A 25,632-nucleotide genomic window follows, 5' to 3' on the forward strand; every position below is an offset into this window, starting at 1 on the left:
GTGTGCCTGTACATCATACAGGGAAGCAGATACATTCTGACAGGAAGACTCAAATAATTACCACAATACTTCACAGCACCATGGTAGTTCATTGAGGATTACAAGGCCACAGCACAGAATACTGTAAATGACAGCTAGCGGGGGGAGAAGATCGGGGGATCAGTGGATTGGGGGTGAGTCGGCAGCGGTCCATTTGTTAAAATGAAAATGGGTGTAACATGTAACATGTTATGGAAGGTAAACTTATTGTTTAACCACTTGCCCTCCAGAAGATTCCCCCCCCCCCCTTCCTGACCAGGCCATTTTTTGCGATACAGCGCTGCTTTACTTTAACTGACAATTGCGCGGTTGTGCAATGCTGCACCCAAATGAAATTTACATTCTTTTTTTCCCCACAAATAGAGCTTTCTTTTGGGGGTATTTGAGCACATGTGCGTTTTTTTTTTTTTGTGCTATGAACAAAAAAAGACAGACAATTTAAAATAAAATAAAAACAATATTTTTGACTTTTTGCTATTAAACATGTCCAGTAAAAAAATTTTTTAAAAATGTAATTTCTTCATAACTTTAGGCCATGTATTCTGCTCCGTGTCTTTGCTAAAGAAAATCCCAATACGTGTAAATTAATTGGTTTATGTGAAAGTTATAGTGTTAACAAATGGCGGTATATATACTGGGATTTTTTTTTTCTTTTACTGGTAATTCCAGCGATCAGCGACTTATAGCAGGACTGCGGCGGCCATTCTGACATTGAGGGGAACTGACTTGGTGTCACTGACATCTCTAGTGACACCAATACAGTGATCAGTGCTAATAAAAAGCACTGACACTGTACTAATGGCACTGGGCAGGAAGGGGTCTACATCTGGGGCGATCAAAGGGTTAACTGCGTGCTGTTTCACTGTGTGCTGTGTGTACACACTGCTTACACTGCTGTATGAAAGCAGTGTGCAGGAGCTGATAGGGGAGACATCTGTGTTGTTTATACACAGGTTTCACCCCTGTCCGTGATACTTGGCAATTGCCGGGTGCTGGCGGGGAATCACCAGCCAGGACCCAGTGATTGACAGCCGAGACCACGAATGGCGGCATGGGTAGGGCACGCATGCGCCCCCCTGCTTTAAAACTGGAAAATCACGGATATATAAGTGTGATTTTGCGCACCCGTGCTGCCCTGTAGCAGTATTTCTGCCATAGGGCAGTACAGAAGCGGTTAACAACCGGATTCCCTCCTGACAGCACAATGTAAATAAAATGTAATTAAAAGATTTGCTGGCATTGAAAAAAAACAAAGTGGGGGTCTCCCTCCAATACCTAGCAGGTCCTTTGCATATGGTATAGATTTTGAGGGGAGCCCCACGGCAATTTTTTTTTTAAATGGAGTGGGGAGTCCCCACCAAAATCCATACCAGACCCTTATCCCATTGTAGCTCCCCTCTAGATAATCAGGGGGAGCTAGTTGCTAATTTTTTGTTAGAAAGGCTGATCAGCAGCCTGGGTTTAGTCAGCAGGGTCAAATTTGAGAGGCTCTGCAGATCAGTTCCCTGATACCTCACCCTGCTCTATAATTTTGGAGAAGATTCTAGAAGCAGTGGGTGGGGGTGACCTGTAAGGCCATTGATTAATGCAGAGCATGCCATAAAACATCAATTCCACATACAATTCATATGATTCAACAGGAACAGGGCACATTAATATTAGGTATATATTTGAATAGGGAATATCATACCGAACAAATCAAGGTCATACAGGACTATGTTAGCACATAGGTAAGGGTAGAAAGCAGTTTCTTCCCTCCTGGGTGAAAAAGGTGCTCTGTGTTTGGTATCCCTGGGTTCAAAGTATAATTCTGAAATATAATCTGCCAGTTGTTAGAATGCCACCTACATGTATTGGAAGTTGGTAATATTAGTATGAAACTGTAGTTGGGACTTGGTCATATATTTGGTGACCTCCTAGCACCCAACCCCTAAACCAGATGATTGGTCAGTTGTTCTCGGGCGACACCCCTTTGATATCATAGAAAAGGGACTGACCGAATCTAGTAGGGGAGTTCTCGTTTACCATCAACCAAGGAACATCTTAATGGACTTGAGAGCCATGGCAACATTTTTGCTCAGACAATTGGACTCTACTAAACCAGAACTTTGCAAGTATTCTGCCTTCTAACTCATTTCTTTTATTTCTCTGTTGCATTATTGTTCTCTTTATTTTTTTGTAACATCCCTTTCTGCAAATATTTAAACATTTTGACCTTTTCATTAATAAACCCTATTTCGAAAAGGGTTAAAATTATCTCTAAGGATTTTAATGCAAACTAAAGAATCCCCGTCTCTTGAAGAGTGCTACTGATAATAATCCTCTGAATATACCTGTCTGTGGTGACAGTGTGTGTTACAGACGTTTATTGTTCACATTTGTGTTTGCTAACATTGTGAGGTCCCCAAAGCTATCTGGTGGCAATTTGGAGTTTGAAGGGGTAATTGCTTAATTAATTAACCCAGTGACAATCGCTGTCAGGCTGCTGGCGCATAGATTGTGTGGTAATGAGTGCTAGTAATATACCGTATTTTCCGGCGTATAAGACGACCCCCTACTTTTCCTGTTAAAATATAGGGTTTGAGCTATAGTCGCCGTATAAGACTACCCCTCTTCCAACGCACACCAAATAAAAATGAAAAAACATCAGATTTGATTTCAATATGATATGCTATTTCAGTATGGTATTCCAATGGTGGGATGCTATTCTTCCCACTGACACCAATGATGGGGCACGATTCCTCCCACTGATACCAATGATGAGGCACTACTCCTCCCACTGACACCAATGATGGGGCACGATTCCTCCCACTGATACCAATGATGGGGCACTACTCCTCCCACTGACACCAATGATGGGACACTATTCCTCCCACTGACACCAATGACGGGGCACTATTCCTCCCACTGATACCAATGATGGGACACTATTCCTCCCAGTGACACCAATGATGGTGCCCCATCATTAGTGTCAGTGTGTGAGGAATAGTGTCCCATCATTAGTGTCAGTGGGAGGAATAGTGCCCCATCATTAGTCAGTGGGAGGAATAGTGCCCCATCATTGGTGTCAGTGGGCGGAGTAGTGACCCATCATTGGTATCAGTGGGAGGAATAGCGCGCCATCATTGGTGTCAGTGGGAGGAATAGTGTCCCATCATTAGTGTCAGTGGGAGGAATAGTGCTCCATCATTGGTGTCAGTGGGAAGAATAGTGTCCCATCATTGGTGTCAGTGGGAGGAATAGCGCCCCATCATTGGTATCAGTGGCAGGAATTGCGCCCTATCATTGGTGTCAGTGGGAGGAATAGCGCCCCATCATTGGTATCAGTGGGGAGAATAGTGCCCCATCATTGGTGTCAGTGGGGAGGAACAATGCCTTATCGTTGGTGTCAGTGGGGGAGGAACAGTGCCTCATCGTTGGTGTCAGTGGGGGAGGAACAGTGCCTCATCGTTGGTGTCAGTGTGGAGGAGGAATAGTGCCCCATCGTTAGTGTCAGTGGGGGAGAGGAGCAGCTGCTCCTTCTTTCTGTTCGGCCTCTCGATTTTCGCGGGGCCCCTCGGCCCCGCCTCCTCGCTGGTAATTGGTCGCCTGTGTGCCTTTCCAGTGCTGGCGCCCAATCACCGGTGAGGAGGCGGAGCTGAGCGGCCGCGTGACCATCGAGCGGCCGAACTGAAAGAAGGAGCAGCCGCGTTTCCTGGACCGGATCGTCGTGGGACCAGGACTGGAGCCAGGTAAGGTACAGCAGCCCCTCTGCCCACCACTGTACTTAGTGTCCGTTGGAGGAGGAGGGGGGGCGGCGCCGCGCCGCCCCTCGAAAGAGTGCCGCCCTGACACCGGCTCGCCATATACCGGCGTATAAGACGACCCCCGACTTTTCAGAAGATTTTTATGGGTTGAAAAGTCGTCTTATACGCTGGAAAATACGGTATCATTAAATATACTTGACTTCAGAAGTAAAGTTTGAAATGAGGAAGTGATGAGGAGGAAGACAGTAGAGTCCACTGAGGGAACGAAAAGAAAGAAGTAGATGACGCAAACCCCAAAACCCTCACATAGGGCCAGAGCTGCCCCCCACCTTCCAGCCAAGGATGTGGAGTGACCCGTGCTCGCCTCCCCTCTCCCCCTCTTGCCCCACAGACATTCTAGGATGGTTTCTCTTAGGAGGTAGAGAATTCCTGAACTGGCATTGCTGCAGAGAGACCATCCAGCCGCTTACAGGTAACTCAGCTACATGTGACTGTGAAGACAAAGCACAACCTCCAGAGGCAGAGAGACTTTTCTAGGTGCCCAGAGACAGGACATGTACAGATTACACCCAGCACAGCTCAGTCTGCGGTATTAAACTCAAAAGCAAACATTTATTATATTGCAGCTTACCAATTCCTGGATGTGGTGGCTGCATTAATTTTAATTTTTTTAGGCTTTTTTTCTTCTGTTTTGATCTAGTAATCCAGCCAGTAAGTCTGTTGTTTTTCAAAAGGACAAGCTCTCAGGCAGAATGTATCAGCTACAAAGATGAGACAAACCATTTATAGAATCTGAAAGAAGTGAGTCCACCCCTCACATTTTTGGAAATATTTGATTCTATCTTTTCATGTGACAACACTGAAGAAATGACACTTTGCTACCACGTGGTGTAGTCAGTGTACAGCTTGTATAACATGTAAATTTGCTGTCCTCTCAAAATAACTCAACACACCGCCATTAATATCTAAACCGCTGGCAACAAACGTGAGTCCACCCCTAAGTGACAAGGTCCAAATTGGGCCCAAAGTGTCAATATTTTGTGTGGCCGCCATTATTTTCCAGCACTGCCTTCACCCTCTTGGGCATGGAGGTCCCCAGAGCTTCACAGGTTGTCACTGGAGTCCTCTTCCACTCCTCCATGACAACATCACGGAGCTGGTGGATGTTAGAGACCTTGCGCTCCTCCACCTTCCGTTTGAGGATGCCCTACAGATGCTCAATAGGGTTTAGGTCTGGAGACATGCTTGGCCAGTCCATCACCTTCACCCTCAGCTTCTTTAGCCAGGCAGTGGTGGTCTTGGAGGTGTGTTTGGGGTCGTTATGTTGGAATACTGCCCTGCGGCCCAGTCTCTGGAGGGAGGGGATCATACACTGCTTCAGTATGTCACAGTACATGTTGGCATTCATGGTTCCCTCAATGAACTGTAGCCCCCCAGTGCCGGCAGCACTCATGCAGCCCCAGACCATGACACTCCCACCACCATGCTTGACTGTAGGCAAGACGCACTTGTCTTTGTACTCCTCACCTGGTTGCCGCCACACACGCCTGACACCATCTGAACCCAATCAGTTGATGTTGGTGTCATCAGACCACAGGACATGGTTCCAGTACTCCATGTCCTCAGTCTGCTTGTCTTCAGCAAACTGTTTGCAGGCTTTCTTGGTCATCTTTAGAAGAGGCTTCCTTCTGGGACGACAGCCATGCAGACCAATGTGATGCAGTGTGCAGCGTATGGTCTGGGCCCTGACAGGCCGACCCCCCACCCCCCCCCCCCCCACCCCTTCACCCTCTGCAGCAATGCTGACAGCACTCATACGTCTATTTCCCAAAGACAACCTCTGGATATGACGCTGAGCACTGAACTCAACTTCTCTGGTGGACCATGGCGAGGCCTGTTCTGAGTGGAATCTGTCCTGTTACACCGCTGTATGGTCTTGGCCACCGTGCTGCAGCTCAGTTTCAGGGTCTTGGCAATCGTCTTATAGCCTCGGCCATCTGTATGTAGAACAACAATTCTTTTTTTCAGAGCCTCAGAGAGTTCTTTGCCATGAGGTGCCATGTTGAACTTCCACTGACCAGTATGAGAGAGTGAGAGCGATAACACCAAATGTAACCCACCCGCTCCCCATTCACACCTGAGACCTTGTAACACTAACGAGTCACATGACACCGGGGAGGGAAAATGGCTAATTGGGTCCAATTTGGACCTTCTCACTTAGGGGTGGAGTCACTTTTGTTGCCAGCGGTTTAGACATTAATGGCGGTGTGTTGAGTTATTTTGAGGGGACAGCAAATTTACATGTTATACAAGCTGTACACTGACTACGTCACATTGTAGCAAAGTGTCATTTCTTCAGTGTTGTCACATGAAAAGATAGAATCAAATATTTACAAAAACGTGAGGGGTGGACTCACTTCTGGGAGATACTGTAACCCTAGCAGGGGTGTTTACTATGACTGGCGTTTATTATTTATTGATATAAAACCTTTTTCCCACAAGGAAAGGAGACTGTGTGCTGTAAATGATTATAAAGTATTAGCTGGAGTTCAGCTTCAATTTTTTTGTGCTTTTAAATCTACTATAACATCTTACACTCCCCTAGACAGTGCTGCTGTTCAAAGGTGCCCTCCTGTGCTCTTTCACCCAGAGTGGGGGCGCTCTAATATAGGCCAGATCACCAGGTGAAAATGCGGAAAATACCGAAAAATAAATTAAATTTTTTGTTTTGGGGTTAATGCTGCTTAACCATTAGCCGCTCGGCCTATAGCTGTTTGGCGGCCGCAAAAATGCTCTAGCTTTCCAGGTGCACGCCATTTGGCGTCCTCCCGCACATGCATAGTTCACGCGGTTGCAGAGCCGCGCAGCGGCGCAATCTCTCACCGGCCGTGTACCTCGGACACGGCCGATGACAGATCTGAGTACCGGCCCCTGTTGCTGGTACCATGTAACCTGCTGTGACCAATCACAGCAGGTCACATGACAGTTGTATACAATGGATGGCTTCATTCATGCCATCCATTGTATACTAGTGCCTAGCTGTGAATTGTCACAGCAGGTCACATGCACATGTCATGTGATTAGCTGTGGCCAAATCACAGCTAAGCACAAAAAAAAAAAAAAAACTGAATGAATCGATTTCATTCAGGTAAATGCTTGCTTAACGCAAAGATTCTTTGCTGTAAGCAAATTGTGTAAAAAAAAAAAAATACTGATCACTTCCCCATAGTAGTACAATGTTACTATGGTAACATTGTACTACTTTGGTCATAGTAAAATATGAAAAAAAAAACCTTAAAAAAATAAAAAAAATGTAATAAAAAAATAAAAACAAATAAAAACAAATAAAAAATATATATATATAATTTTTTTTCATACTGTCACCAGTCAGTGTCCCTGATCACCGCCATGCCAGTTATATGATGATGCTGTACTGCACTGGTGACAGTATGTAAAAAAAAAATAGTGAAAATAATTTTTTAAATTTTTTTCATTTTCCGAAAAATTATGACAAAAAAATACAACTTCAAAAAACTCACCATTCCTCTTATGAAGTACGTCGGACTGTCTACTCTGCAAAAAGGGGTAATTTGGGGATATCTGTACTGTCCTGACATTTGGAGGATATCTGTACTGTTCTGACATTTGGGGGATATCTGTACTGTTCTGACATCTGGGGGATATCTGTACTGTCCTGACATTTGGGGGATATCTGTCCTGTCCTGACATTTGGGGGATATCTGTACCATCCTGACATTTGGGGGATATCTGTACTGTCCTGACATTTGGGGGATATCTGTAATGTCCTGACATTTGGGGGATATCTGTACCGTCCTGACATTTGGGGGATATCTGTCCTGTCCTGACATTTGGGGGATATCTGTACCGTCCTGACATTTGGGGGATATCTGTACTGTCCTGACATTTGGGGGATATCTGTACTGTCCTGACATTTGGGGGATATCTGTCCTGTCCTGACATTTGGGGGATATCTGTACCGTTCTGACATTTGGGGGATATCTGTACTGTCCTGACATTTGGGGGATATCTGTACTGTCCTGACATTTGGGGGATATCTGTACTGTCCTGACATTTGGGGGATATCTGTACTGTCCTGACATTTGGGGGATATCTGTACCGTCCTGACATTTGGGGGATATCTGTACCGTCCTGACATTTGGGGGATATCTGTACTGTTCTGACATTTGGGGGATATCTGTACCGTCCTGACATTTGGGGGATATCTGTACTGTGCTGACATTTGGGGGATATCTGTACTGTTCTGACATTTGGGGGATATCTGTACTGTTCTGACATTTGGGGGATATCTGTACCGTCCTGACATTTGGGGGATATCTGTACTGTTCTGACATTTGGGGGATATCTGTACCGTTCTGACATTTGGGGGATATCTGTACCGTTCTGACATTTGGGGGATATCTGTACTGTTCTGACATTCTTGGTCCTCAAGAAATTAGATTGGCTGTCAGTACTTCAGGATTGATCAATATTCAGATCTATACCATAGTTTGTGAACTCTATAACTTTCCTACAAACTAAATAATACATCCTAATTTGGGTTATTTTCACCAAAGACATGGAGCAGAATACATCTCGGCCTAAATTTATGAAGAACAATTATTTATTTGTAAACTTTTATAACAGAAACAAAGAAAAACGTGTTTTTTTTTCAAAATTTGTGGTCTTTTTTTGTTAATTTAGCAAAAAATAAAAACCCCGGCAGTGATTAAATACCACCAAAAGAAAGCTCTAGTTGTGTGAAGAAAATGATAACATTTTAGTTTGGGTACAATGTTGTATGACCGCGCAATTGTCATTCAAAGTGTGAGAGCGCTGAAACCTGAAAACTGGCCTGGGCAGGAAGGGGGTAATAGTGCCCGGTATGGAAGAGGTTAAATACATTCCTACCACTCCTTCATCTATAATCATCCCCTCCCCCCTCCACTGCCAGTGCCATTTCCATCATAAGGAATACATAGGAATTGGGAAGTTCAACTCTGAGAGATACATTTATAATGGGAGACTACTACAGAAAATATATTCATTGTGGGAGGGGCAGAGACACAAACTACTGAAGAGAAATCTCCCCATTGTGGGAGGGGCACAGACACAAACTATTGGGGGAAAATCTCCCCATTGTGGGAGGGGCAGAGATACAAACTACTGCAGGAAATCTCCCCATTGTGGGAAGGGCAGAGACACAAACTACTGCAGAGAAATCTCCCCATTGTGGGAGGGGCACAGACACAAACTATTGGGGGGAAATCTCCCCATTGCGGGAGGGGCAGAGACACAAACTACTGCAGGAAATCTCCCCATTATGGGAGGGGCAGAAACACAAACTACTGCAGGGAAATCTCCCCATTGTGGGAGGAGCAGAGACACAAACTACTGCAGGGAAATCTCCCCATTGTGGGAGGGGCAGAGACACAAACTACTGCAGGAAATCTCCCCATTGTGGGAAGGGCAGAGACACAAACTACTGCAGAGAAATCTCCCCATTGTGGGAGCGGCAGAGACACAAACTATTGGGGGGAAATCTCCCCATTGCGGGAGGGGCAGAGACACAAACTACTGCAGGAAACCTCCCCATTGTGGGAGGGGCAGAGACACAAACTACTGCAGGAAACCTCCCCATTGTGGGAGGGGCAGAGACACAAACTATTGCGGGAAATCTCCCCATTATGGGAGGGGCAGAGACACAAACTACTGATGAGATCTGAGCTGTCATGCAGCAGAAAGAACAATGAAAAACTACTTCCATCTGGTTATTTTTGGTCCCAGTACTTTGCATTGACTTTCTGTCTCATGAAGCCCAGTAATTATCTGTTAGGTGTTCCATTTTTACCTTTATAACATCTTCAGATACTTCCACCCGAAATGGACTGATTTTGGTGTCCTCCTTCTCGGTGGGCTTCTCTCCGTGTCCCCACCATCCATCCCCCATGTCTATAGTCTTTCTTTGGTGTCCACATAATAGCCAACAAAGTGTGGCACCACCGACCCCAACTGGAACCAGAGCGCTGTACGGCCAGTGCTCATTGAAGGCTGACCTATAAAGGAACACAATGAATTTCAACAGATTATTTTAGTTTTTAATGTACGTCATTTATATAAAATTGTATAAACATCAATCCAGATGACACTGACCACTATAGAGGGAGAGTCGGACCATTTACAACAGTGTTTCCCAGCCTTCTTTTAGTCAAGGCACCCTTTAAAATTATGGACAATCTCGAGGCCCCCCAGTCTAAATTTTTAAAAACTAAACTAATAGTTTTACATAGCACAGCAATATCCATACATATGGGACACCCAACGTTAGAGATGTTTTACTCTTCCAAAGCAAATTCACCATTACTCACTGGTACTGACTAGTATTCCATTGTTTCTCTTCTCCTCCAGTTTCTCTTCCTCACTCAGCTAATGTGACCCCAGTGCTGATGGAGAGGGGCAAGGGGAGGATCAAACTAGGATGCTGTGCAGATACCCGTTGTCCTCCTTATCAAGTGATGACATCATTGATTGTTAGGGACACCGGTGGCTGGAAGGCTGTAATGGTACAACATGAACACCAGCTAAGCTGGCCTGTATACAATTTTGGGGATTTTGCCAAGGCACCCCTGAGGAAACCTGAGGGCACCCTGGTTGAAAAAGGCTGATTTAGAGAATCATGAACAGATTTTATGTAAAATGTTTTCTGGATTTTAAGATGGATAATCCTTTATTGCATGTAGCACCTTCCTACGGAGCCAGGGAGAGCTACATCACAAATTGTTAGACAGGGGATGAGTAGCAACCCAGGTGCAACAGTCAGTGGTCAGAGCTGAGAGGCTCTGCAGATCAGTTCTCTGGGACTTCCCCCTGCACTAGAACTTTGGAGGAAGTTCTAGAAGCAGAGATGAGGAGTGGCTGGTCTGCACTCTTAGGGGTTCCTGGCCAATCACCAGCAGGAGCTTTGGCTTGGTGCCAGGACAGCCCTTAATAGTGTTTGAGTCTGCTCAGCAACAGGAGAGTTCAGGTGGATGATGGAGAAGTGAGGCTGGAGAGCAGGAGCTTGGGAGGGGGCCAAGATGTAGAGGGGCTCACCTACAGGCAGAGGATCTTGGAAGGAGGAAAGCTTGGGACTTCAATAGCCCCCAGAATGAGGACCACCTATGCAGCAGGGAAGGAACGGCCCAGCTAGAAGACCTGGTAGCAGCCACTGACCCAGGAGAAGGACTGAGTGAGTAGACCTGCACCCCCTGGGTCAGTAAGAGGAAGGAGCACTTCAGCGGGAAACAGGATTAGCTTACCTACTTACCGGGACTGTCTTCTTTTAAAGTGACATATACTGGATCCCTTGCCCAGGGTTTCATTCAGAACTGCTGGATTAGGAGAATCTGGTGTCTGGGGTGTTACTACAGCAGATGCTGGCTAGCTCTCCAGAAGATAATTTTTGCTGTAAAGACTTGTATATAGTTCCAGCAAGTTTGTCCTCGGTTGCCATTTCCCTTGGTCATCCCATACACATCTTACCTCATCCAAGTTATTTACCCCTTAAAAAAATCTAAAACAAAACAAGCTCAAGAACTGGTTACTGTCTCCTGGATGCTAGTCTGTGTGGAAAATGCGTGTTGCTTTGTTGTGCAGGACTATGGGGGAACCCAAAACTCAGCAAATCCTACGGGGGTGATGCTACATGCACATGAGTAGTAGTCATAAGAAAAAGCCAACATGTTTAGGGGGCTCAACAACACCTTCATCAACAAATTGTAAAGTATAGGGGTGAAGTGGTACTTATTTGGCTTGCAGGTCTACTGGCTTGATAGGCGACCCGAAACAACCACCACCTTATGTTGTTGAGTATTTACCCTATTTACTGTTAGCATTTGGGCCCTGATGGAAAAGACATAAGAAAAAGTAAACATGTTAAGGGGGCTCAACACTTCCAGGCCCCATGCCAAATGGCTCTTCTTCTGCATTGTGAACACAGGAGGTCGCCTGTTCGTAACTGGTGCCATTCAGAGATCACTTTGCATTTTCTCAATGAATGCAAAGCACCCCACCTATCCTCCTTTTTCAATTACGGAACACTTTTCATGCATTTAGAGCTTGCAAAGCGATCTCTGAATGGTGCCTGTGCCAAGCGGGCGACCTCCTGTGTTCACAATGCAGCATGGCAGCCACTCAGGACCTGGAAGCTAGTGGTGACCACTGGAGTAGCATTATTTATAAATTAACTATTAGCCGCCCGGCCTATAGCCTTTTGGCGGCATGAAAAGCGCTGTAGCTTTCCGGGTGCACTCCATTTGGCGTGCTCCCGCACATGCGCAGTTCGCGCGCTTGCAGAGCCGCGCTGCGGTGCGATCTGTCACTGGCCGTGTACCTTGGACACGGCCGATGACAGATCTGAGTACCGGCTCCTGTTGCCGGTACCATGTGACCTGCTGTGACCAATCACAGCAGGTCACATGACAGTTGTATACAATGGATGGCTTCATTCATGCCATCCATTGTATACTAGTGCCTAGCTGTGAATGGTCACAGCAGGTCACATGCACATGTCATGTGATTAGCTGTGACCAAATCACAGCTAAGCACAAGCAAAAAAAAACAAAAACCTGAATGAATCGATGTCATTCAGGTAAATGCTTGCTTATAGCAAAGTAATTCTTTGCTATAAGCAAATTGTGTAAAAAAAAAAATACTGATCACTTCCCCAAAGTAGTACAATGTTACTATGGTAACATTGTACTACTGTGGTCATAGTAAAATATGAAAAAAAAATCTTTAAAAAAATAAAAGAAAAATGTAATAAAAAATTAAAAATAATAAAAAAAAAATATATATATATATATATTTTTTTTTTCATACTGTCACCAGTCAGTGTCCCTGTTCACCGCCATGCCAGTTATATGATGACGCTGTACTGCACTGGTGACAGTATGTAAAAAAAAAATAGTGAAAATTTTTTAATTTTCCGAAAAATTATGACAAAAAAAATACAACTTCAAAAAACTCGCCATTCCTCTTATGAAGTACGTCCGACTGTCTACTCTGCAAAAAGGGGTCATTTGGGGATATCTGTACTGTTCTGACATTTGGGGGATATCTGTACTGTCCTGACATTTGGGGATATCTGTACTGTCCTGACATTTGGGGGATATGTGTACCATCCTGACATTTGGCGGATATCTGTACTGTCCTGACATTTGGGGGATATCTGTACCGTCCTGACATTTGGGGGATATCTGTACTGACCTGACATTTGGGGATATCTGTACTGACCTGACATTTGGGGGATATCTGTACTGTCCTGACATTCTTGGACCTCAAGAAATTCGATTGGCTGTCAGTACTTCAGGATTGATCAATATTCAGATCTATACCATAGTTTGTGAACTCTATAACTTTCCTACAAACTAAATAATACATCCTAATTTGGGTTATTTTCACCAAAGACATGTAGTAGAATACATCTCGGCCTAAATTTATGAAGAACAATTATTTATTTGTAAACTTTTATAACAGAAACAAAGAAAAACGTGGGTTTTTTTTCAAAATTTTTGGTCTTTTTTTGTTAATTTAGCAAAAAATAAAAATCCCAGCGGTGATTAAATACCACCAAAAGAAAGCTCTAGTTCTGTGAAGAAAATGATAAAATTTTAGTTTGGGTACAATGTTGTATGACCGCGCAATTGTCATTCAAAGTGTGAGAGCGCTGAGACCTGAAAACTGGCCTGGGCAGGAAGGTGTAAAATTGCCCGGTATTGAAATGGTTAAACAGCGCAAAATAGACCTACATACAAATACAGTCATGGCCGAAATTGTTGGCACCCTTGATATTTCTCCAGGAAATCATGTATTTCTCACGAAACGTATTGCATTAACACATGTTTTGCTATACACATGTTTATTCCCTTTGTGTGTATTGGGACAAAACAAAAAAAGGGAGGAAAGAAAGCAAATTCGACATAATGTCACACAAACCTCCAAAAATGGGCTGGACAAAAGTATTGGCACCCTTTCACAACTGCGGATAAATAAGAATGTTACAAGCATGTGATGCTCCTGTAAACTCACCTGGGGCAAGTAACAGGTGTGGGCAATATAGAAATCACACCTGAAAGCAGATAAAAAGGAGAGACGTTCACTTAACCTTTGCATTGTGTGTCTGTCTGTGCCACACTAAGCATGGACAACAGAAAGAGGAGACGAGAACTGTCTGAGGACCTGAGAACCAAAATTGTGGCAAAATATCAACAATCTCAAGGTTACAAGTCCATCTCCAGAGAACTAGATTTGCCTTTGTCCACAGTGCGCAACATTATCAAGAAGTTTGCAACCCATGGCACTGTAGCTAATCTCCCTGGTCGTGGACGGATGAGGAAAATTGATGAAAGATTGCAACGCAGAATAGTCCGGATGGTGGATAAGCAGCCCCAAACATGTTCCAAAGACATTCAAGCTGTCCTGCAGGCTCAGGGAGCATCAGTGTCAGCGCGAACTATCCGTCGACATTTAAATGAAATGAAACGCTATGGCAGGAGACCCAGGAGGACCCCACTGCTGACACAGAGACATAAAAAAGCAAGACTACAGTTTGCCAAAATGTACTTGAGTAAGCCAAAAGCCTTCTGGGAAAACGTCTTGTGGACAGATGAGACCAAGATAGAGCTTTTCGGTAAAGCACATCATTCTACTGTTTACCGAAAACGGAATGAGGCCTACAAAGAACAAAACACAGTACCTACGGTAAAATATGGTGGAGGTTCAATGATGTTTTGGGGTTGTTTTGCTGCCTCTGGCACTGGGTGCCTTGACTGTGTGCAAGGCATCATGAAATCTGAGGATTACCAAAGGATTTTGGGTCGCACTGTAGGGCCCAGTGTCAGAAAGCTGGGTTTGCGTCCAAGATCCTGGGTCTTCCAGCAGGACAATGACCCCAAACATACGTCAAAAAGCACTCAGAAATGGATGGCAAAGAAGCGCTGGAGAGTTCTGAAGTGGCCAGCAATGAGCCCAGATCTAAATCCCATTGAACACCTGTGGACAGATCTTAAAATTGCTGTTGGGAAAAGGTGTCCTTCCAATAAGAGAGACCTGGAGCTGTTTGCAAAGGAAGAGTGGTCCAAAATTCCGGGTGAGAGGTGTCAGAAGCTTATTGATGGTTATAGGAAGCGACTGATTTCAGTTATGTTTTCCAAAGGGTGTGCAACCAAATATTAAGTTAAGGGTGCCAATACTTTTGTCCAGCCCATTTTTGGGGTTTTGTGTGACATTATGTCATATTTGCTTTTCTGCCTCTGTTTTATATTTGTTCCAATACATACAAAGGGAATAAACATGTGTATAGCAAAACATGTGTTAATGCAATACCTTTTTTGTGTGAAATACTTGATTTTCAGGAAAAATATCAAGGGTGCCAACAATTTCGGCCATGACTGTATTAGTAAATCACAAAACATAAATGTCCCATGTTCATTAGTGTATATCTTTATCAAAAATCTTCAAGAAAAACACCACCGGACCACTTGTGATGAAAACTGAGCTTTCCAAATATTTTTAGGATCAAAGAAAACTTCCACCTATCACCCGTGCACACCGACATCAAATGCACTCACCAGATATTGGTGAATGAAAAGCCTTTAAGGATTTTGGGGAATCCTAAACCCTCTTTTCATCAGCTCTATGGTAGCCTGCCCCACCAGGTTAGGATCTTCTTTCAGGTCCTCACCGTAGCTTCCTAATTTGCTCCGCCGTATCACCAAAGAAAAAACTTATATAGTGTAATATTGCCAGATCAATGTTGAAACAAAAGACAAAATCCAGGCCACTCACATTTTATCAGCTTGTAAAGGGCACTTTTATTATCCAATACCAGCCTGATGATAAGAACCAGCTCACAGCCACATATTCCAGGATTTTCACACCAATGTAGCCAGATGGAACAGAGGAACAGCAGAGAACCAGCATAAATCCCACGGAGTAGTGCCTACTGCAGTGGTTTCCATCTTCTAGAGCAGCCATTCTCATCCAGGGTTTTGTGGAACCCTCCTGTTCCTCCAAAAGTTGCTAGGGGTTCCTTGGGCAATGAGCAATTTCTGCCTCTCAGATAAATAACCACTGAAACCAATGATTGTTTTAGCTTTGTGTAAGGGGAGGGGGTGGTGTTTCAGCTGATTACAAATGTAAGGAATATTCTTCCAAGTGACCAACAAGCTAATGTCCCGGGAGTTGTAGATATTGTAATTACTAGCAGGGGTTCCCTGAGACCAGAAAGTCATTTCAAGGTTTCCTCCATGTTAAAAAGTTTTGGAAAGGCAGTTCTAGAGGGATCTCACAGGTATGGTCAATGCATGGTTATATGATTCCAAGCTGTAACAATGTAACAATGTAGAAACATCCATGGCTGGAATTCAGCTTTGAATGGTTATTTTAATAAACAGATAACTAGATAATATTTTTTCTACCTTTCTGCCTGCAGTTCACCTTGAAGAACGGTTTGGGAATATTTCAACCGAGGGAATTAATCTGACAGTCCCTATTGTTCTCCCCCTTTCCACCCCAGAGGTCACACTGGATAAGACTGTGGTAGGGTGAAAAGTGGTTTGTCCTCCTCTTCTCCAGAAAGGACGGAGACTGGGAGAGAATGAACCTGATGGAGAATTGTCCTCCTCTAGAAATGATGGAGATTGGGAGAGGATGAACCTGAAGGAGAATTGTCCTCCTCCAGAAATGATGGAGATTGGGAGAGAATGAACCTGACGGAGAATTGTCCTCCTCCAGAAATTATGGAGATTGGGAGAGAATGAACCTGATGGGGAATTGTCCTCCTCTAGAAATGATGGAGATTGGGAGAGGATGAACCTGATGGAGAATTGTCCTCCTCCAGAAATGATGAAGATTGGGACAGAATGAACCTGACGGATAATTGTCCTCCTCCAGAAATGATGAAGATTGGGAGAGAATGAACCTGATTGAGAATTATCCTCCTCCAGAAATGATGAAGATTGGGAGAGGATGTACCTGATGGAGAATTGTCCTCCTCTAGAAATGATGGAGATTGGGAGAGGATGAACCTGACGGAGAATTGTCCTCCTCCAGAAATGATGAAGATTGGGAGAGGATGAACTTGACGGAGAATTGTCCTCCTCCAGAAATGATGAAGATTGGGAGAGAATGAACCTGATGGGGAATTGTCCTCCTCTAGAAATGATGGAGATTGGGAGAGAATGAACCTGATGGGGAATTGTCCTCCTCTAGAAATGATGGAGATTGGGAGAGGATGAACCTGACGGAGAATTGTCCTCCTCCAGAAATGATGAAGATTGGGAGAGAATGAACCTGACGGATAATTGTCCTCCTCCAGAAATGATGAAGATTGGGAGAGAATGAACCTGATTGAGAATTATCCTCCTCCAGAAATGATGGAGATTGGGAGAGAATGAACCTGATGGGGAATTGTCCTCCTCTAGAAATGATGGAGATTGGGAGAGAATGAACCTGATGGGGAATTGTCCTCCTCTAGAAATGATGGAGATTGGGAGAGGATGAACCTGATGAAGAATTGTCCTCCTCCAGAACCAAGAACTATGCAATGTACACCTCCAGGAGATATGATTATGGATTTATATATAAGAGGAAACCCACATACTACAATGTAACAAGTGGATCTTCCTGTAGATTGTTACATTGTCTTTCCTCTTACCTGCCATTCTCAAGGATTTGTCTCCACATATTGCCCTCCTGATGCGATGGGACTTTTGTCTTCGTGTGTTGGGACGGATAAGGACGGGGTTAGACAAAAAAGAAATCTAACAATAAACTGATAATATAGATAATCCTGAGAGAGAGATCAGATCCCAGAAATACAGAGATAGTATGATATAAAACAGCGCAGAGACACTTCTCTTCAATTAAAAGGGGTAAAGGTTACATGCTGCCCCCTGTCCCTGTTCCTCCTCCTGGATACCATCCAGCCAAACACACATGTGACAGCACTAGGACAGTTCATAGGGGTTAACTCCTTCCTGGCCAACAGAACAAACCCATGGTAGTTTATTTAAAGGGCCAAACCATCTAAAAGATGCTGGAGTTAAAGTGTTACTAAACTCACAACAGTACAATCAGTCTGTAGATGCAGTAAAGCATGTTTGTTATACTCACTGTGGAACCTAAGGGGTTAATCCTCTGTATTATGTAAAAAGGCTGTTTGATCCTGTCTTCTCTGATCCTCCCCTTCTTCTGCTGTCACCAAGCCATCTGCTGATAGTACAGAGCCTTGGGGGCAAGCTGCACATGCTCCGTCTGGTGTGTATTGCTAGAGTTTTTTTTTGTGAGAGTGCATGTGATCAGCACAGGACCAGTCAGTGCTGTCCAAACAGAGGGTCAGCGGTCCTGCAGCCTCATAGGGGTGAATGAAAACTCCTCTTACAAGCTTTTATCAGTGCTCTGCTGGACACTGATAGAAGTCACAAGCTATATGCTGCTGATGAGAAAAGATATTTAGAAGTTTATATTTACTAAAATATTTGCATTTCCATGTTCTGTGTACTGTGGGAGAGCGGATATAGTGAATGCAGGGTCCGGGGAGACCGGATATAGTGAATTCAGGGTCTGGGGAGAGCGGATATAGTGAATTCGGGGTCCGGGGAGACCGGATATAGTGAATTCAGGGTCTGGGGAGACCAGATATAGTGAATTCAGGGTCCGGGGAGACCGGATATAGTGAATGCAGGGTCTGGGGAGAGCGGATATAGTGAATGCAGGGTCCGGGGAGAGAGGATATAGTGAATGCAAGGTCCGGGGAGACCGGATATAGTGAATGCAGGGTCCGGGGAGACCGGATATAGTGAATGCAGGGTCTGGGGAGAGCGGATATAGTGAATTCAGGGTCCGCGGAGAGCGGATATAGTGAATGCAGGGTCCGGGGAGAGCAGATATGGTGAATGCGGGGTCCGGGGAGAGCGGATATAGTGAATGCAGGGTCCGGGGAGAGCGGATATAATGAATGCGGGGTCCGGGGAGAGCGGATATAATGAATGCAGGGTCTGGGGAGACCCGATATAGTGAATGCAGGGTCCGGGGAGAGCGGATATAATGAATGCAGGGTCTGGGGAGACCCGATATAGTGAATGCGGGGTCCAGGGAGAGCGGATATAGTGAATTCAGGGTCCCAGGAGAGCGGATATAGTGAATGCAGGGTCCGGGGAGACCGGATATAGTGAATGCAGGGTCCGGGGAGACCGGATATAGTGAATGCAGGGTCCGGGGAGAGCAGATATAGTGAATGCAGGGTCTGGGGAGAGCGGATATAGTGAATGCAGGGTCTGGGGAGAGCGGATATAGTGAATGCAGGGTCCGGGGAGAGAGGATATAGTGAATGCGGGGTCCGGGGAGACCGGATATAGTGAATGCGGGGTCCGGGGAGAGCGGATATAGTGAATGTGGGGTCCGGGGAGACCGGATATAGTGAATGCAGGGTCCGGGGAGACCGGATATAGTGAATGCAGGGTCCGCGGAGAGCGGATATAGTGAATGCGGGGTCCGGGGAGAGCGGATATAGTGAATGCAGGGTCCGGGGAGAGCGGATATAATGAATGCGGGGTCCGGGGAGAGCGGATATAGTGAATGCAGGGTCCGGGGAGAGCGGATCTAATGAATGCGGGGTCCGGGGAGAGCGGATATAATGAATGCAGGGTCTGGGGAGACCCGATATTGTGAATGCGGGGTCCGGGGAGAGTGGATATAGTGAATTTAGGGTCCGGGGAGACCGGATATAGTGAATGCAGGATCCGGGGAGAGCGGATATAGTGAATTCAGGGTCCCAGGAGAGCGGATATAGTGAATGCAGGGTCCGGGGAGACCGGATGTAGTGAATGCAGGGTTCGGGGAGACCGGATATAGTGAATGCAGGGTCCGGGGAGAGCAGATATAGTGAATGCAGGGTCCGGGGAGACCGGATATAGTGAATGCAGGGTCCGGGGAAAGCGGATATAGTGAATGCAGGGTCTGGGGAGAGAGGATATAGTGAATGCGGGGTCCGGGGAGACCAGATATAGTGAATGCGGGGTCTGGGGAGAGCGGATATAGTGAATGCAGGGTCCGGGGAGAGCGGATATAGTGAATGCAGGGTCCGGGGAGAGCGGATATAGTGAATGCAGGGTCCGGGGAGAGAGGATATAGTGAATGCGGGGTCCGGGGAGAGCAGATATAGTGAATGCATCCCTGTGCTGAGTTCCCCGGTCTGTACACCTGCTGTGCCGATTATGAAGGGTTCCCAGCAGCCCTGTGCTGAGTTCCTAGGTATGCATACTTGTTGTCCCCCTTATGAGAGATCCCACTATCCCTTCATTAAGTTTTCAGGTCTGCAACCTCACTGTGCCCATTATACGGTGTTCCCACTATCCCTGTACTGAGTTCCTCAGTCTGCATACTTGCTGTGCCCCTTATAAGGGCTTTCCACCATCCCTCTGCTGAAGAACCTGGGTCTGCACATTTACTGTGCCCATTATGAGAGGCTCCCACCATCCCTGCACTGCGTTCCTCGGTCGGCACACTTGCTATGCCCATTCGAGCTAGGATTTGAGTTAGGAATGGATCTCCATCTTACGCAACATAGCGTCCGATTGCTTTGGGATGACAAATAAAACACGTTCATGTTTCAAGTATCAACTTGTGACAAGCCTTTCATGAAAAAATCGTAGTTTTTCTTTGCTATGAACAGCATTTACGATCCTGTGGGTTTCATAGTACCCAGTACCATAGATACTTCCAGACAGTTTACTTCTGAAAACACAGATCTGGATACCCCATTACTCAAAGATGGGAATCGCGGAAAGAGTCCCTGAAAGCTCTCGACTAGCTCTTACATCCTTGCATCCCTAATGAATGACACCAGAAATGCGATCCACGTTTTCTCTGATGTTTCCATTGAAACAATAGCTGTGGTAGTGTCATGTTTCACATGACTGTCATATTGACTGTCATATGCCTTTAAGTGTTTTCTATATTTTGTCTCTGCTCCTTCCTCTCCTTTTGTTTAGTTAATGCTGTATAGATAGCCCTCCCCCTTTCCAGTAATGATTTTCAGCAAGCCTCATGTCTCATGAAGCAGAGCACATTATGATCTTTTGACCTATCAGATGTTCATTGTTGTAAGATTCTCTCAGTTTATGGAATAAACTTCACAAGATCTACAAGATATCATCTCGATTGAGTCGCTGACTGTGGTATCCAACTGAGATTGGAGTTATCGCTATCTCCTCACAACTGTAAATTACAGAGATCACACCAGGGGCAGACTGGCCATTTGGGAACTCGGGCACTGCCCGAGGGCCTGGGGTCAGTAGTGGGCCCCATGAGATGCCCCTGTTATCTTTTCATAGGCTTTTTTGGGTGTGGTTTGAGTGTGGGCGAGGACACAGGGGCCCCATGATCCCCTATTGCCCAGGGGCCCCATGAGTTGTCAGTCTGCCCCTGGATCACACTATCAATGCTTAGATTGGAGAGACAGAACAGGTAGCCTACCACAAAGTCATAGATCCAAGAGATGAAGTAAGTGTGAGTTTTTTCCTCAGAACATGCCATCCCAAGGTTTGAAAGCTGTGCAGCCACGTTAGCCATTGAACTTATAATACGTGAAGTAAACTTTGAAATTGACTCTTCACTTTTAATAGAGACAACAAGATAGTGTTGGGATACAAAGTATGTGTATTTCAGGAGCAGGGGCGGACTGACCATTTGGAAACAAGGGCACTGCCCAAGGGCCCGGGGTCAGTAGGGGGCCCCATGAGAAGCCCCTGGTACCTTTTTCATAGGCTTTTTTGAGTTTGGGCAAGGACACAGGGACCCCATGATCCTCTATTGCCCGGGGGCCCCATGAGTTGTCAGTCCGCCCCTGGTCAGGACACATCAGAAGGTTCTCCAATCCCAATCAATGGCACTATGTGCCTACGGTCCTCAACCCCACTTATAGCGACATTTCTGCAGTACCGGCCTCTGTATTTCTGGACATTTCATGGTCATCCCCACCTGACTGTTTGAATGATGACCCCACCATAATTCACACTAAATCTACATTCGAACTGGTTAATCCTGAGCAGCAAATCTAATACCGTTATGCAGGCCATACATGGGTCAAATCCTGAACGATTTTTTGTCCGAAAATTGAAAACGTTGCCATCAATGATTTTAAAAATCGTCCGACCAAGTCATAAAGTTCACCCCATATAACAGGCGAAACTGCTCCTTCCAGGTCACGGCTCATGCGCATATTCTTTTCGTAAAAACAATCGTACGATTTGGCCATCATTGAGTCAAAAATCTGTCGTTTTTCACTAATTTTCCAACATACCGATCACCGAAAAGGGGAGGAACCACGAAAATCGTCCGGTGCCATTGACCCACTAACAGAGCGAAAATCGGCCGATTATTCTTAGGTCCGAAAAAAAATCGGTCGAATTTCAACCCATATATAGCCGACCTCACACTCAACTCCTCTGTGAAGTCAAGGACCAGGCTGAGTTCCCAAAGATCTGAACACTTTTCTACATTGTCTTCTGTTGTATGAACTACTTCTTGACTTATCCATGTTGTTCATCACTTTGCAAATAAATACCGAGGACCATGAAAATTGTCGTAGACCTCCCACCATCGAGGAAAACGTACAAGCAGTAAAGGTCATCATTCGATGTGTTACTTCGTTTGTCAAAGGAAAATGATTCGCCTTTTAAACCAACGACTTGGCTGAAAGGGAGGTATGAAGGACTGGTGCATGTTGCTGCCTTCTCCTCTGAAGATAGGTTCATAAACTGTCTTCTGTGCCATCTTACAGCCAGGAGTAATGACTTTGCAAGTGTTAAGCTAATGTTAGCATTGATCTTCCTTGTTCTCCCCTGTCGCGAGAGTCACTTTGGGTGGGGGGCCCATGGAACCCGGATCACTTTGGAGAGGTCGGGAGACCCCTGTCTCAGCTACCCATATCCCTATTATATGTAAGTCACCCTGTGCCTGTTAGGGGTACAGGGTGATCTGTCCTAATATTGGGGTGGGGGGGTTGTTGATTGTTTAATGCCATGTGGTTGCATCCCATTGTTCTATTGTGTGTCTTGCTTGGGAGCAAACTATTATGGGATGTACAGTATGTGTTTGTTTATTGGCTTGGTGGCGGGTGTTTCCAGCAGGACTCCCTCCTGATGGGACTGTCTGTTGGTGTGTCTGTTGTTACTAAAGGTAGATTGCCCCGCCCTGTGTCATTATGCAGGGAGGGGGGATTGTATATATCTTGCATCTGTGTTACAATAAAGTAGTCTATTACCTGGTTTACTTCAAGATTGGTGTCGTCTAGTCTTGTATGGTATGCTGTGGTGTCTGTGGTCGGTGTTCGGACGGGGAAGCTGTATTATAACGGAAATACCCAAGTGCAGACTGGGTCCTTTCTTCTTTTTCAGATTATCCCAGAATAGTCTTCTTTTATTTATTATTTATTTCAGGTACTTATATAGCGCTGTCAATTTACGCCGCGCTTTACATACATATTGTACATTCACATCAGTCCCTAACCCTCAAGGGGTGTACAATCTAAGGTCCCTAACTTATAGTCATACATACTAGGGCCAATGTAGAAAGGAGCCAATTAACCTACCAGCATGTCTTTGGAGTGTGGGAGGAAACCAGAAACTCACGCAGGCACAGGGAGAACATGCAAATCCAGACAGGTGGTGCCGTGGTTGGGATTCAAACCAACGACCAGTACTGCCAGGCGGAAGTGCTAACCATTTAGTCACTGTGCTGCCCCTGTAAATGCTTGGAGTCCATTGTTAATTTGAATTATATTTGAAATCATGGATTTTTACGGGGAGTATCATGCTACACATGTATGTTTCTTTACCGTTAAAGATTTTGTCCCTACCTCTCTCTGCAGCTATAGTTAGCTCCACCCTCCATCTTTACGATTTAGCCTACCTTGTGACCACATGTATTCTGCTGGAGCTGGTCATATTATTATCTTTTGACCTATTTGGACATTTGTTTCGTTAAGATCTGCACAAGCTTTGGATTAAAGCATCTCTATGATCTGCAAGATGTGGTTTTGATCGAGTCACTGTCTGCTAACGCTACTGAGATTGTAATTATTGCTATCTCTCCACAACTGGAAACGTTATAGAGATCACACTTTCAATGCTTAGACTGGGAAAGCAGAACAAGGATCAATTACAATGATTGCAATTACTCACTTTGGAGAAGATGCGCTTAGAGTGGACCTTTACCCTCCCTCCATAGCGCTGATATCGGGTTCTTTTATGTTTTATTTGTTTACTTACTGTTTTTTTTCCTTGAAAGGCTCAGCCCACTCCCAAATTCTGGCATTTGCCTAGGTGAATGACGTGGTGTCTCCTGGGAGGCATGATGTACAATCTCATTCATTATAGAGAAGGGGGTGGGCCTAGTGACGCCTGTACCCGGAAGAGCTGACAGCTGTGACAGAAAACATGGCGGCACCAGACCTGTGCAGATGACAGCCACGACAGCTTGAGGAAACTACTGTCGATAACCGGCAGGTGTGTTTACATTGAGATCAGCTGTGATTGGCCCTTTACCATGACATGTATGGGGCGGTTCTGGGAGGATGTCATATGAGCCCCTCCCAGAATTGAACGACCACGCTGTAAATATCATTTGGCTATAGCATGGTCAGCAAGTGGTTAAAGTGGTTGTAAAGGCTCAAGGTTTTTTATCTTCTGTGTGCAATAGTACCCCTAGCCTCCTCAATACTTACCTGAGCCCCATCACGATCCAGCAATGTGCATGACAGCCTTGGCTGTCCCGGGTCTCTGCCTTCTCATTGGCTGAGACAGCAAGCGGGAGCTATTGGCTCCCACTGCTGTCAATCACAGCCAGTGAGCCAGTGAGGAGAGGGGGTGCCAAGCCGCAGCTCCATGTGTGCAAATGGATACATGGAGCAGTGGGTGCCCCCATAGCAAGCTGTTTGCTGTGGGGGCACCCGACAGGAGGGAGGGGCCAGTTGATCCTGCGGGGGACCTGAGAAAAGGAGGATCCAAGCTGCTTTGTGCAAAACAACTGCACACAGCAGGTAAGTATAGACTTGTTTGTTATTCCCCCCCCCAAAAAAAATTAATCTTTAGAATCGCTTTAAGGAAAGGGTTCTCTACTGCTGAAGCAGTTAAGATGTGGAATTCCCTTCCCCAAGAAATGGTACTAGCTGAGAGTGTCGGCAACTTCAAAAAACGTTTAAATGTCTGCCTCAGGAAGCGGAATATATAGGGTATACATGTACACACACAGAGGTTGAATTGAATGGACCTGTCTTTTTACAACCTTACAAGCGATGTAACATAGATGAAATACATATAGGAAGCCATAGAGCTGACAAAGGATTTGTATTTCTGTCAGTGCAGTCCTGAGATTTACACAGCTCTGCAATACAGCAGGGTTGGTGACACAACCTTGTATGTGAGAGCTAAGGAATACAGTGGTGTCGCCTCTCCACCCTCAAACTGTGATGGGACAGTGAAAGGATAAGCAGTAGGCTGATAAGCTCATCTCTCTGCTCACTTTTCTCCTTCCTCCTATCAGCACATTCCCTGCTTTGCTACAGAGACTAATCGGCTCTTTGTGCTGCTTCCTCCTCCCCCAGTATGACCTCTGCTTTACAGGAACCACAAGACACTGATGACAGGTCAGATTCGGGTACTTGCACCTCTTGTATTTAAAAATACATATAATTATTTTTTTAAATATTTTTAAAATTTTGGGTTTTTTTTTGCAGAGTTTAAAGTGGTTGCAAACCCTTCCATATACCTAGTGAAGTGACTGACCT

The 25,632-nt window shown here is 45.3% G+C and overlaps 1 protein-coding gene across 1 annotated transcript in view; it reads right to left on the reverse strand.

Moving 5' to 3' along the window:
- The window catches only part of LOC149437760 (epoxide hydrolase 1-like), a 28,737-nt gene extending 12,919 nt beyond the window's left edge, over positions 1 to 15,818 (reverse strand). The window contains exons 1-2 of the mRNA XM_089660643.1: positions 15,670 to 15,818; positions 9,655 to 9,859 (exon numbers count right to left, since the gene is read on the reverse strand). Of these exons, the coding sequence (XP_089516769.1) occupies positions 9,655 to 9,859; positions 15,670 to 15,818 (354 nt within the window). The remainder of the gene's footprint in view (positions 1 to 9,654; positions 9,860 to 15,669) is intronic.
- Between the last annotated feature and the right edge of the window lie 9,814 nt (positions 15,819 to 25,632).

This window comes from Staurois parvus, unplaced genomic scaffold (genome assembly GCF_062004578.1).
Source record: "Staurois parvus isolate SC_StPar_1 unplaced genomic scaffold, SC_StPar_1.0 ptg001257l, whole genome shotgun sequence".
Lineage (NCBI taxonomy): Eukaryota > Metazoa > Chordata > Amphibia > Anura > Ranidae > Staurois > Staurois parvus.